The 13,389-nt window shown below is 37.9% G+C and overlaps 1 protein-coding gene across 1 annotated transcript in view; it reads right to left on the bottom strand.

Annotated features, from left to right (window-relative positions):
• Window positions 1–13,389, bottom strand: part of Agps (alkylglycerone phosphate synthase) — a 99,174-nt gene that overhangs the window by 42,418 nt on the left and 43,367 nt on the right. The window contains exons 11-12 of the mRNA NM_172666.3: window positions 11,335–11,462; window positions 766–817 (exon numbers count right to left, since the gene is read on the bottom strand). Of these exons, the coding sequence (NP_766254.2) occupies window positions 766–817; window positions 11,335–11,462 (180 nt within the window). The remainder of the gene's footprint in view (window positions 1–765; window positions 818–11,334; window positions 11,463–13,389) is intronic.

Genomic DNA, 13,389 nt, shown 5'->3' with positions numbered 1-13,389 from the left:
TACCAATAAAGAAAGCAAACAAAAACATCATAGCCGACCCCAGGGCATGGTTACAAATATTCCAGCAACACCCCAAATCCACTGTAACTCCAAAACCCCACTGCCAATCAACCAATTAATGCCTGGAGATGTTCTCAGTCTTCGATAAGCTTGCCACCCAGCAGGCGGATGGCGGTCCTGAAGACCTGCCCCTTTTCCTCGGCTGTCACTCTGCTCAGGGCACTTCAGACTCACCACGCTCATGTTACACCACCTGAAGCTTCACCTCCAGTCCAGCTCCTCCTAACTCACCCTGAGTAAGACCGTCAGAAAGAGCTTTCTGAGGCAAAGATGACTGACGCCCCCTCCACAGAGAAAGCCTACTGCAGACAGGTTAATTACCACACAAACATCTGAAAAGCTCTAAGTCATGCTACTGTGCTCTCACAAGTCCAGCTCTGCCAACAGGGGATCAAGCCTGGTAAGGCAGACGGCTCCCACAGACCTCCATCTCCCCTTAGATGCAGATCACGTGCAGCCTCTTACAGAAGCATTTCCTTGTGTTCGTTCCTCTTCCACCTTGGAAAAGCTCCGTGAATGAAGCCTAGCATCCCCACAAGCCCAGTCCCTGCGCTGCCCACAGCCCTCCTCCCCTGCTGCCCTCGCTTACAAGGCTGAGTTCTCCTTAGGCTGGGAGCCTGTGACGGGCAGTGCCATGGCATGCGCCACTGTCCTCTGGAAACCCTGGGCTAACAGCACATTTCCAAACTGCTGTACTTTACTCACCAAACTGGAACTGCTGGTTGTCCATGAGGCGGATAGATGCAGGAGCACATCTCTGTTTAAGAAAGAGAAGGTGGAGAGTCAACTCAACTCACTAACTAAAATGTCACACCAACAGGACCTGACTGTTGACATATGTAAGGACTTAGCTCCTAAAGACGCATAAAAAGAAAAGGATCTCAATGGCTTATATCATTTCATGAAGACTATAAACACCAGTAGCTTACAAAAATATTTGAAGAACTCTATATAAAAGCAATGCATACATATTCAGACTTTTAATCTTAGCAATAAAATATACTTATTGCCTGGCAATAACTTAAAAAGAAATGCCAGTCCTGAAAATGGACTATTTTACAGCAAAATAGAACTTTTTTTTTTCAAAGAGTAAAAATGTATCTTAAGAATTGCACATTTTGGCCCGTGCCCAAATGGTGTGTGCCTCCCAGTGCTCAGGAGGCATGGGCAGGCAGATCTCTGTGAGTTTGAGACCAGCCTGGTCTACATAGTAAGTTCCAGGACAGCCAGGGTTACCAGAAAAACCCTGTCAAAAAAAGAAAAAGGAAAAAAACAAAACAAAAAACAAAAAACAAAAAAACATTGCACAATCAACCAATGAATGCCTGGAGATGCTCTCAATCTTCCCTAAGCTGCCACCCGGCAGGTAGGTCACAGCAGTCCTGAAAACTCGTCCCTCTTTCCTCTGCTGCCACTTATATAGAAAGTTTTTCTTTTCTGCTTTATAGAGAGTCCTTCAAATTTTGTAGTACTGTAGTAGGTTTTTGCAGGTTTTTTTCTCCTTCATCTCCTCCATTTTCCTTTTTTTTTTTAACAGGGCTGAGAATCCAGGTTGTGGCCATACACACACCTGCTGTAAATGTTCTACCACTCAGATGCATCCCCAGCCTCTTGCACACTTTTAAAATGAGGAAAACACTGATGGAAATTTTTATATGCTAAAGAACTTCCAAAAAGTATCTGCAGTATCTTCAAAGACAACTCTAGGAGCCATTCCTTCCTTTACCTCCTTCCCCACACTATTTTAAAAGGAAAACATACAGACACGCAGACAGAGCTCTACACTCGTTCAGGGTTACTTGTAATGTAAGAAGCAGTAAAACTTTGATGGTTAAGGAGATCTGTGTGAAGAATAAAAGGCTGTTCCGGTGTCATATATATCTAGGAACTAAGTGTTACAAGGAAGAAAACAACACACAAAACGCAAAGTGAAGACAGCAGGTGCAAGGTGGATAATCTTCAGCTGTGGATCTGAAACCCAAAACGCCCTGAAATCCAACTATTTTCACCAACAACTTACCAACACCACATTTCAGATTTGGGAGTATTTGGATTTGCAGACGCAGATGTCCAAGTAGGAACGAATGGAAACATGAGAAGAGAATGCAGACACTAACCCTGAGACTGCAGACAATACATTCATCTTGCATTCTATTAACTTTGTGACGACCAAGCTATAAAAGGGTATGAGGCCCAAACTGGATTATTGTTTCCTACACAAGATTTTAAGACCACTAAAGTTCTACCAAGGGCTGTTTTTAGAGCAGATGCTTTAAAAAATGCTGTAAACATTTTTTTGAGACAGCATCTTGCTATGTTGACCAGATGTCTCCAACCTCCGCTCAGCAATCCTACTTGCTCAGCCTTCAAAAACTGCCATAAACTTTCCAAACATCTGTCATCAAAGTATTGTTTATCAATAAAATCTATAAAGTTTCAAAACTAGCTAAGAGCTTAAAATATGCATTAAAACATTTTTGCTATTACTTGCTTTTAGTTGAACAAGTCTTTAATTATTATAAAGCATAAAACACAATTTTACCCAATAAAAGGATTAATAAGATTCCTATTTTAAAGCTTAAACTGTTTATTTACTCATCTAAATACTAAAGATGAAATAGTTCAAGTGACTTTTCAGAGTCACTGGCAGGTCTGTAGGGACAGTAAAAGATGATCTAATACACACGGTGACAACCCACCAACTCCCACTATCCAGGGTGCTGTTTTCAAACTGCTGCCCTGCTTATCAACAACACTGTCACAGAAGCATAACCTGTATTAACTACTTTTCAGTTAGATACAAGAGTGGATGAAGTTAAAATACTTGTCCAAGGTCGAATAACTACGAAACAGCAGAGACCAAGATCCTGACTACTGATGAGCAGTTTCAAGTAACACACACACACACACACACACACACACACACACACACACAGTATCACTAACCACACAGTTCTTAGCTTCATATTTGAATCAAAAATTACATCAAAACTATTATATTGGCCATTCTGTGGTCTTACTAAAAAATTAACAGTTTAAAAAATTACAATCAGGATAATTTTAAGTGTGGTATAAAGGAATTATTGTTTGGTTAGAAATTCCTAAAATCACCACCAGTTTCCACACTAAAGGTGAGTCAATTTTCTTCACATTTACAAATCCAGATGCCTGTAATAAAATGAATGCAGTGACTTCTAATAAAATATATGAAAGCTGATTAGGTCAAATTTCCTTTCTTCCTAAAATAAGCAGAAAATATCTATAGGTGTGCACAAGATAACATCTATAAACAGACATGTTTATATGTTCTGACATAAGCACACCACAAAATATTAAAGAATTCAGAGACTTTGGGGGAGGGGTGTTAAATTTCTGATGAGAAGTGTACAGTCTACCTGTGGCCATCAGCCAGATTCCAGTTCACCTGCTTCAAGGGTATGTGTTATTCATGGAAACAAGCCACACAAGTGCATGCTAAGGAAGTGGAAGAAAGACAACTCTCAGTAAATGCTGTGGTCAGGAGGAGAGCTGGGCTACTGGGTCTCTCTGAGGTAGAAACACATCCAGAAACCACAGATTATTCTCGATCCCTTGTTAGAATCTGCATTTGATTTTATCTCCTTAAGCTGGAAGCAGTTCCATTGTTCTCTACCCATTCTATCCAGCTTTGATCTTACTTTTGAAACAGAGTCTCACAGTGTAGCCAGACTGACCTGGAACTCACTATGTAGACCAGGCTGACCTTGAACTTACAGAGATCCGCCTCCCTCTGCCTACCAGGTACTGGGATTAAAAGTGTACCTAAAGGCTACAACAAAGCATGGTAGGGCAAACTTTTAAGATGCAGAGGTTGGGCTATGCTGCCCATCAAGGACTACTGACAACAAAGTTCAGGCCTGCCTCTCGCAGCTGCCAATCTGGTGGGCAGGGAAGAAAATTTGTCAGGTGGTAAAGGGAAATGCTGGGTAGTAAGCGAGATTACAGTAAAACACTAAATGGTCGAAGGTGTCCTGGAGGATACAGAATGGAGTGCCATTCTATCTCTCAAATGATTTAATTATTAGAATGCAACTTTCGTAAATATGCAAATAAAAATATTGTTTAGAAATAAACTGCTAAAATTCCTTAGAAATCATAATCTTGATTATCATTTCCTATAATTGTGGTTACAAACAATGCTATTCCCTATTAATTTTTTTCGGAGATGACTGCTGAAATACTTAGGAGTCAAGTGCTATGGTGTCTGCAACTTAATTACCAACAGTCCACAATCATGTACATAAGGAACAAACAGAAAACATTAGACCTATGAAGTGAATATGCAGGTGATCCCTACAATATTTATTCCAAGGTTCTATGTATAAATTTTTCAAAATAAAAAAAAATTAAATGGGGGAAAAGGTAAGGAAGGTTGAGAGCACTTGCTAAATCATGCAGCTACCAATATTCATATAAACTTTGTGTGATCTTAACTTGGTGGCTGAATTACATAAGCAAATACTACCAAGCTTTTAACACTGAATTTTAGAAATTGTCAAATTCAAGTCAAGGACTCATTTTTTTTTTCCAAAGTCAAGAAATACATTTTCAGTTGCTATCTTGAGTAAATTCTCATGAGCAAAGAATTCAAATAAAAACAATAGTGTGTAGGTTAGTATGCTGGACTTTGGCAACTGATAATTTGTAAGTTATTACATATCATTCTAAATATACTTATAAACAGAATTTAAAATAATTGATAGTTATCACAGCCTGGTAGTGGTGGCACATGCCTTTAATCCCAGCACTCAGGAGGCAGAGGCATACAGAAAGAACTCCATGAGTTTGAGGCCTGCTTGGTCTGCATATTGAGTTCCAGGGCTGTCTCAGAAAAATAAAAATAAAAAAAGGTTAGCACAGCAACTAATCAAAGAGAAGCTCCTATACGCAGACATCAAACCCTGCACCAATCAGGTTATTTCCACTGCTTTCAAAACTAACTGGGAGGTTGAGCTGAAAGCAGACTCAATCCTCTTTCAAGGATAGAGACTATAAACTCTCTAAGAACAGTTAAGAGTTCAAAGTCACACCAAACCATCCAGTAAGCAACACTGAAACTATAGGGCAGGCAAGCAAGGAGCCCTGGCACTACAGTGACCCCTGCTGGTAGGTGTCAGAAGTAACCTAAGAGGGGATGTTTCAACAAACTAATGGGCTATTTAAGAAATCCAAAAAATGTTAACAATATGCAAACAAAAGTTGAGTACTAAAGTTAAGAAAATAATTAAGTGCACTTACTAGGATTTCTCGTACATCTGACTTGCACCACCTATCTATGCCATACAGTCAGTAAATAACACCAAAAGGTATAAAAATAACTGCTGAGCACTAATTTAAAACCATCTATCATTTTGTCTTGATGAATAAATAAATAAAAACACTGAACTCAAAACATGAGTATAGATTTGACTAAGACAAATTTCTAGTAATTTCTTTCCTTTAAGAGTATTACAACTAGGAATTTACTTGAACCTTAACCCGAAAAGTAAAATTTAGCATTACTCTCTGTGCTAACTTAACAGATATCTCAATCTAACTACTTTATAAATTTAAAAAGGCAATTATTTAAGAAATACCTCAAAAGATTCATGGAAAATGTTTTTCTTACACTAACCCACTCCCCTTGCTAGGGAAAAGCATCCACCTGAGATCAGGCACATGAGTGGGGATGTCTCTGACTTGACTGCATTTACCAAAGTTCAGTAGTAATGCACCTTCTAATTCCCCCTGAGACGGCTGCTACTTTAAGTTCTTAAAGATGAATTAAAAGGGAATCTCACTGAATGGCCCTCTGTCTGGGCTGCCACAGCTAGTGAGTTAGCTTTGAATTGAAATGGTTTGTTTCTTCAAAGGGTAAGCCAAACATCTTGCTCAAATTCCTAAATAAGCCTATCAAGATATCCAGGGGGAGAAAAGGGGAAATGGGGAAAGGGCCTCTGAGGGTAGGAGTGGTTGCAGGGGACAGCATTTAGAATGGTAATTAATTAATTAATTAAAAAAGCAAAAAAATAAAATAAAAGGTCTCCATGTTTATCAGAAACAAATGTTCCAATATTCAGCCCATTGACAATGCTATGCAAAATTAAACTCAGTGAAGTTAAGATATGTTGTATCATTAATTACCAAGAAACTGAGAACTTCTCTATTGAATTTGCACATTACTTATTTCATTAAGATTACAGTGCTCCTACACAAGGCCAATGATAGATTAATGAAAAGTTCAAGGTGGATGAAAGATATGTGTTGAATGAAAGTTTCTAGAAATGCAAAGTTTAAATATAGACAGGTTCCTCCTCTAACTATGTCAGAGTTAATATAGGTGAAATCATATATTTAAAGCTATTGGTAGTACTCACTGGTCATCCTGGAAATGACATGCATATATATAACTAGGGATCTATATTATAAACCAGATATTTCTTCTTAAAGACAAATATTTCTGATTTTTAAGCATGAAGTATGTATTATTTGGTAAATATTTCCCTCTGCTTATAAGAGCTACAAAAACAGGCAAGTATCCTAATCATAACGTTAGTTTTATTTTCAGTTTAATAAAGGGACAATACCTACTTCTAAGTAACTCTGGCAAAGAGCACGCCACACAATGAAAGACCTTCATTTCAGTGGATCACAACTGTAAAAAACCCAAGTAGCTAAATCACTGGCCAAAGTTATTCTCTTTAGAAAGGAAAAAAATATGACACATATAAAATATTAGCTTATAATGACAATTGCGTTTTATAAGTAGCAAGTACACCCAAAAGTTACTGCTGAATATACAAATATACTTTTTTTAAAATTTTTTATTAGGTATTTTCCTCATTTACATTTCCAATGCTATCCCAAAAGTCCCCCATACCCTCCCCCCCCACTCCCCTATCCACCCACTCCCCCTTTTTGGCCCTGGCGTTCCCCTGTACTGGGGCATATAAAGTTTGTGTGTCCGATGGGCCTCTCTTTCCAGTGATGGCCGACTAGGCCATCTTTTGATACATATGCAGCTAGAGACAAGAGCTCCGGGGTACTGGTTAGTTCATATTGTTGTTCCACCTATAGGGTTGCAGTTCCCTTTAGCTCCTTGGTTACTTTCTCTAGCTCCTCCATTGGGGGCCCCTGTGATCCATCCAATAGCTGACTGTGAGCATCCACTTATAAGACAAAAAGACCACCAACAGATTGGGAAAGGATCTTTACCTATCCTAAATCAGATAGGGGACTAATATCCAATATATATAAAGAACTCAAGAAGGTGAACTCCAGAAAATCAAATAACCCCATTAAAAAATGGGGCTCAGAGCTGAACAAAGAATTCTCACCTGAGGAATACTGAATGGCAGAGAAGCACCTGAAAAAATGTTCAACATCCTTAATCATCAGGGAAATGCAAATCAAAACAACCCTGAGATTCCACCTCACACCAGTCAGAATGGCTAAGATCAAAAATTCAGGGGACAGCAGATGCTGGCGAGGATGTGGAGAAAGAGGAACACTCCTCCACTGTTGGTGGGATTGCAGGCTTGTACAACCACTCCGGAAATCAGTCTGGCGGTTCCTCAGAAAATTGGACATAGTACTACCGGAGGATCCCGCAATACCTCTCCTGGGCATATATCCAGAAGATGTCCCAACCAGTAAGAAGGACATATGCTCCACTATGTTCAAATATACTTTTTTTAAAGTACATATCAAAACTAATTTTTTCAGCTTATTTGAACTCCTGCAGAATTTACAGAGCTCACAAACTATTTCTTTCCTGATGTGATCTACATTAACATAAGGAAATATCTGTTAATTTTAAATTACTTAAAATGATGAAAACAGAGGCAGAGGCAGGCGGATTTCTGAGTTCGAGGCCAGCCTGGTCTACAAAGTGAGTTCCAGGATAGCCAGAGCTATACAGAGAAACCCTGTCTCAAAAAACCAAAAAAAAAAAAAAAAAAAAAAAAAAAAAAAAAAAAAAAATGATGAAAACAAAGGTGAGAGAGTCAGAAAAGAGCACCCCTTATGACTGGTGAAGGAGAGGCTGTCATCTAAATACACCCAAGGGGCCAGTTTTCAAGGAACTGACTCATTTATACTAGTCAGTTTTCTTCGAATGGCAAGAGATACCCCTCTTTCAACATGGAAGACAGAATCATAAATTCTTTCTTTTCTATGAGTACACCGCTGCTGTCGTCAGACACACCAGAGGAGATCCCCTTACCAATGGTTCTGAGCTGCCCTGTGGTTGCTGTGAATTGAACTCTTCTACCACACAGTTTGAAATTTTGAAAGCAGCTTAAGTGAAAATATTGTAAAAATGAAAGTGTGAAATTACAAACATGTTTTTCAATCAAGAACTGGGCACAACCATAAAACATACACTATCTACTTTAGTCAATCTTAAATTCCCATGCTATCAACTGAAACTCCAAATCTCAAACTAAGCAACTAAGCCTTTCTATCTGAAAATACTGTTAGAAAAGGAGAACAAAATATAGCACCTGCTATTGGCATGAGGTTTCTACTTAGTAAGCCAGTAAGGGCAATTATCTCTTAAACCATTAAAAAATTGTTTGTATCCATCCCCAAATGATGTCTGTACATTTGCATTATAAGGCATGAAATGTGTGGGTCCCTAAAGAATGGGATACCACTAAATGGCATTCTTATCCATTCGAGGAACAATGCTTGAGAATAAACTATTATCTACCCAGATTTTTAAATTGGTTTCAAATAAGACAATCTTCCTAGTCTATACAGTTCGTCTGCAAAAGCTATTTATTACTAAGTACACAAACTACTCCAAACTTCAGTCCAGCCAGGTACTTTCTGGCTGGTCTGCTCTGCAACCACATGGTGGCACTATGGATCATTATTCCCTCTATTCCAAATGTTCCAGTGAATCGCACTACAGTCAGTCACCAGTTAGTATCTAAGATCCTTAAAAGGAGTTAAGGGGCAAGTTTTGTTGTTTTATACAAGAAGGAGAAGGAGTCTCATCAACAATACAAGCAGCTCTTCTCTGACACCTTCTAATATGAGCACATATTAGATGGGGAGGGTACAGGGGGGAGGTGGGTAAGCATGTCCAGAGGAATTCTGGTCTGCCACCTTTTAACATAAGCTGAACATGCCCAAATGTTCTCATCTACCATTTTAACCTTTCCAGTAAGTGTTTCATCCTGTAAACTAAGTATGTCCCTAAATCTATCCATCTTCCCTTCTTGAACTATGACCTTAAACTACACATGCAAATGTACCCGCCTCTAAAGTGTATTCCCACATATGTAAGTATAGGTGCTAACATAAAATTTGAAATGCTTTGTTGAAGAAGCGACCACTTTGGAAAGAACCTCTTTGTTCACTCTGCCTGATGCAGGTAACAAAGCTTTCTACTCTTTTAAATATAAATGAAAGAATGAGTAAATGAATGAATGAATGAATGGGCATCTTAAAACAAATAAAAATCTATTTTGGCATTCATGTTTCTTTTGCTAAAAAACCAGAGGCAATATAGATTAACTAGAAATACCGGTAATGTTTTTGACCTACAGACAACAGGGACTATGTCTTTAATACAGCCTGGGGCTATATTCTGAGAGCTGGTTTTTAAAAAAATTATAGATGGATAAATGGATGGATGGATGGATGGATGGATGGATGGATGGATGGATAGATAGATAGATAGATAGATAGATAGAATTAACATATTTAAATTTTTTGTTTTATTTTTTAATTAGTGAACTTCCAATTACTTTCTTTAAATTAAAAAGCAAAAATTTCAAATACCTATGCATTTCACTATCTTATAGTCCAACTTGAATATGGATAACTGGCCAGATATTTTCTTGAGTGCTAACTAGGAAGCTGACCTACACAGGTGATATCAAAAAGTTTCCTTCCAGTATAGTGGGTGTCCCAGTTTTTAATCCCAGCACTCAGGTGGATCTCTTGTGAGTTTGAAGCCAGACTGATCTACATAGCAAGTTCCAGGCTTTCCAAAGCTAGTCAGTGAGACTCACTAACAAAAAGAAGAAAAAGAAAAAGGAAAGGAATAAGATTCCCCTTCATATACCTGATGAAGAGCACTAAGGAACTCAATGTCTTAGAGAAAGCAAGAAGGGTTGAAGTACATTGCCTTAACTTTCATTTGATGAGAGTCAAAACTATTATAAACTATTGCAGTTCAAACAATGAGTAAAGTAAGATATTTTCACACTAAGACATAGAATGAAATAAAGAGGTTATCTGGCATGATTTAGTCCTTTTAAAAAAAGGAAAAGGGAAAAATGATAATATATTTCTTTATAGAAAGACAGAAGGCAAGAGGTGGTTTTGTGTTTGTTTTTCTTTTTTCTTTTTTAAAGATTACAAACGGGGCTGGAGAAATGTCTCAGTAGTTAAGAGCACTGGCTGCCCTTCCAGAGGACCCGGGTTCAATCCCCAGCAACCACATGGCGGCTTACAACTGTCTGTAACTTCAGTTCCAGTGGATCTGACACCAATGCACATGAAATAAAATTAATTATTAAAAAAAAGGAGTCTTGAAAAAAGTAAGAAAGAAAAATTACTTAAACTATAAAACCAAGTAGCACCTACCAGCACACTCTATATAATAAAAACACTTATCTACATTTTAAACTTCTAAATTTGGTGGTTAGTGATGCTCAGTCATTAACTCTAGTTTCTCCTTTCTTTTTCTTTCTTCCTTTCTTTCTTTTTTTTTTTTTTGGGGGGGGGGTGTCTTGGTTTGTTGAGACAGGGTCTATTTACACAACCCTGGCTGTCCTGGAACTCACTGTGTAACCAGGCTATGAGCTCAGAGATCCGCCTGCTTCTGCTTTCCAAGCCCTGGGATGAAACATATGCACCACCACACGTGGCTACTTCTAATTTCAATAAATGTTTTATTTAAGATAAGTTAAATATCATTTCAATTCATCACAAAATGTGTTATTCCAAAATAATTTAAAATATAGCATTCCACACAAAGCAGAATCATTTAAAGCCAGGAATCAAAGCACATATCTTATCTTGGGCCCAAATCACACAGGCCTCTTCAGACACGAGATAGGGGTGAGAGCAGTGTAACTACTGAATGAAACAAGTGTACTTAGGGGGTCATTCTCTATGTAAAATGTGGTAAAACAATTACAACTATAACACAACTAAATATAAAGAGTCCTTGAAGCATCACAATTATAGCAGAATTTTTTAAATATAATTGATATATATCTTCTACTTTGTTTTTACCTGCTTTGCAATTTCTCTTAAACAGGCTACACCTTGTTCAAAGTTAGGGAAAGCCACCGAACCGTACTTCTGGTACTCAGGGGTTGGTCTGATCTTTATTGTAGCTTCTGTTATTACACCAAGAGTTCCTGAAAAAGAAGGGAAATAATACATTTATCACATGGCAATTTTCTAAAACCATATTTAAATCTATTTAATCGACTGATTCTACTGATTAATTCTACTATTTATTAAATTTATTTGATCTCCTCTATACAGGGAATAATGGCTAATCAAGTCTTCTAAAATGAATTAAGCAAATTTTATAACTTCAAAAATGACTTTAGATTTTTTAATGTATAAGTATTTTAAAACATTCTAAGCTTTCACCAAGAAAGTTACTCTTAAATGGTTTTTACGCATTATAACACATTAGAAGAAAACTACAGAGAAGCAAGTTGATGCATCTCACGCATACTGACAAAGGTATATTCTGATGTGTCAATATTTACTATGAAAAGATTTACTGGGCCAAAAAGATGCTAATTTTCTAACTCTGAAATGACTGAAGGATTCCGAGAAACTATGACCTTGCCTTGTGTCCTCAGACTTAGTACACAGAAAGACAAACAGATTACTGAGACACTCTTAACAAAAGTATTCAGACACAAAATAATTATGAGTAGGAAGCATGAAAAAAATACATATGGCATATTCTTTACTGTTTGGGCCATAAAGAGATTAAACTGAAAGAAACTAACCTAAAATCAAATGTTTCCATGCTTTCAAACCTCTAGTTTCAGATGTACAAATAGTGTACCATTAGCAAATATTTCAATGATCACTTTTAAATAGTGTGCAAAGAGAGATGTGAATGAAACTGAAGAACTTAGTTACCACACTGGAAATCAAAGTCCAGATCATGTTTGGAATCCCTAGAGTGACTTCCAAGATGTACGCACAGTGTTAAAGACTAGTCTGAGTCAGTGAAGTATAAATCAGACTGATTAGTTGTTGATATATTGATATATTCATTACATATATCTGTTGTTTCTATCTTATTTAAAATATGAGCCTCTTATAATTTGCATGATCACAAAAATCTCTGGAAGTTTGCACAACTAACATTTTAATATATAAAAACAAATGTAAAATAGAAAACATAACTAAAATGACTAAAGTTTTTTGTTCCCATATCTTTGGGATATAATTTCAATGATCACCCGTTTATAATTCTAGAAGCCCTCAAAACAAAATAATGGCTATTGTTATCCTATTGGTTACCCACCATAACTAGATGGTAGAACCCTACTGGTGAAGACACAATACACTTTGGGTCCAGCAAACAGAAAAATCATGCTGAACTGATCTGGAAGTTTTCTCCCTGTTGACTACCTTTTATAGTAGTGGACCCCGAACACTACAGTATCAACCAGCCAGGCAAGATGGATGCATGGCCACAATCCTGCCATGACCGTTAGGGAGGCAAACAACTGCTTTCTGATTGGATCTGAGGCCTGGTCTATAGGAGTGTACTGTAATACTGGCCAAAAGCCAGTGGCTAGGAAGGTCCTAGGCCCTGTGTGTATGTACAAGGGTGGGCAGGGACTACTATTGTTTCGCTACATGACATTGACAAACAACCTTGTAAATAGTTATGTTTATACCCACAGATGAGTTGGCTATCAAGATCAGAGAAGCTTCTTTTTGCAACAGGCTTCAGTCTGTGCAAAACTGGTTAAAGTGGTGAAAATAACTGTTGAGTGCTCAACTCTAAATGGGACAGCTCTATCAACACCACAAAGTTCAGGGAACATTGTGGAAGAGAAACAGGGAGAATATAAGAGCCAGAGGCTAGAGTGAGTGCTGAAAAATACTGTCATCTGGACATGGTGTGGTTGTTGCACTCGTGAACTCAGAGGCAGCTATGGCTACTTCCACACAATCAAGCCAGTCAGTAATTCCAGCAGATTGTGTAGGTGCCCTTTAGGGCTCTACTGTTGAGCAGCTATTGGTAGAGGATGGCTGCTACAGGAGGAAGAGTTATTTTTCTTCAGGGATGTGGCCACTGGTGGG

The sequence above is a fragment of the Mus musculus genome, chromosome 2 (assembly GCF_000001635.26).
Source record: "Mus musculus strain C57BL/6J chromosome 2, GRCm38.p6 C57BL/6J".
NCBI classification, from domain to species: Eukaryota; Metazoa; Chordata; class Mammalia; order Rodentia; family Muridae; genus Mus; species Mus musculus.
The sequence above is the reverse complement of the archived record's forward strand: the minus strand, read 5'-3'. Positions and strand labels throughout refer to the sequence as shown.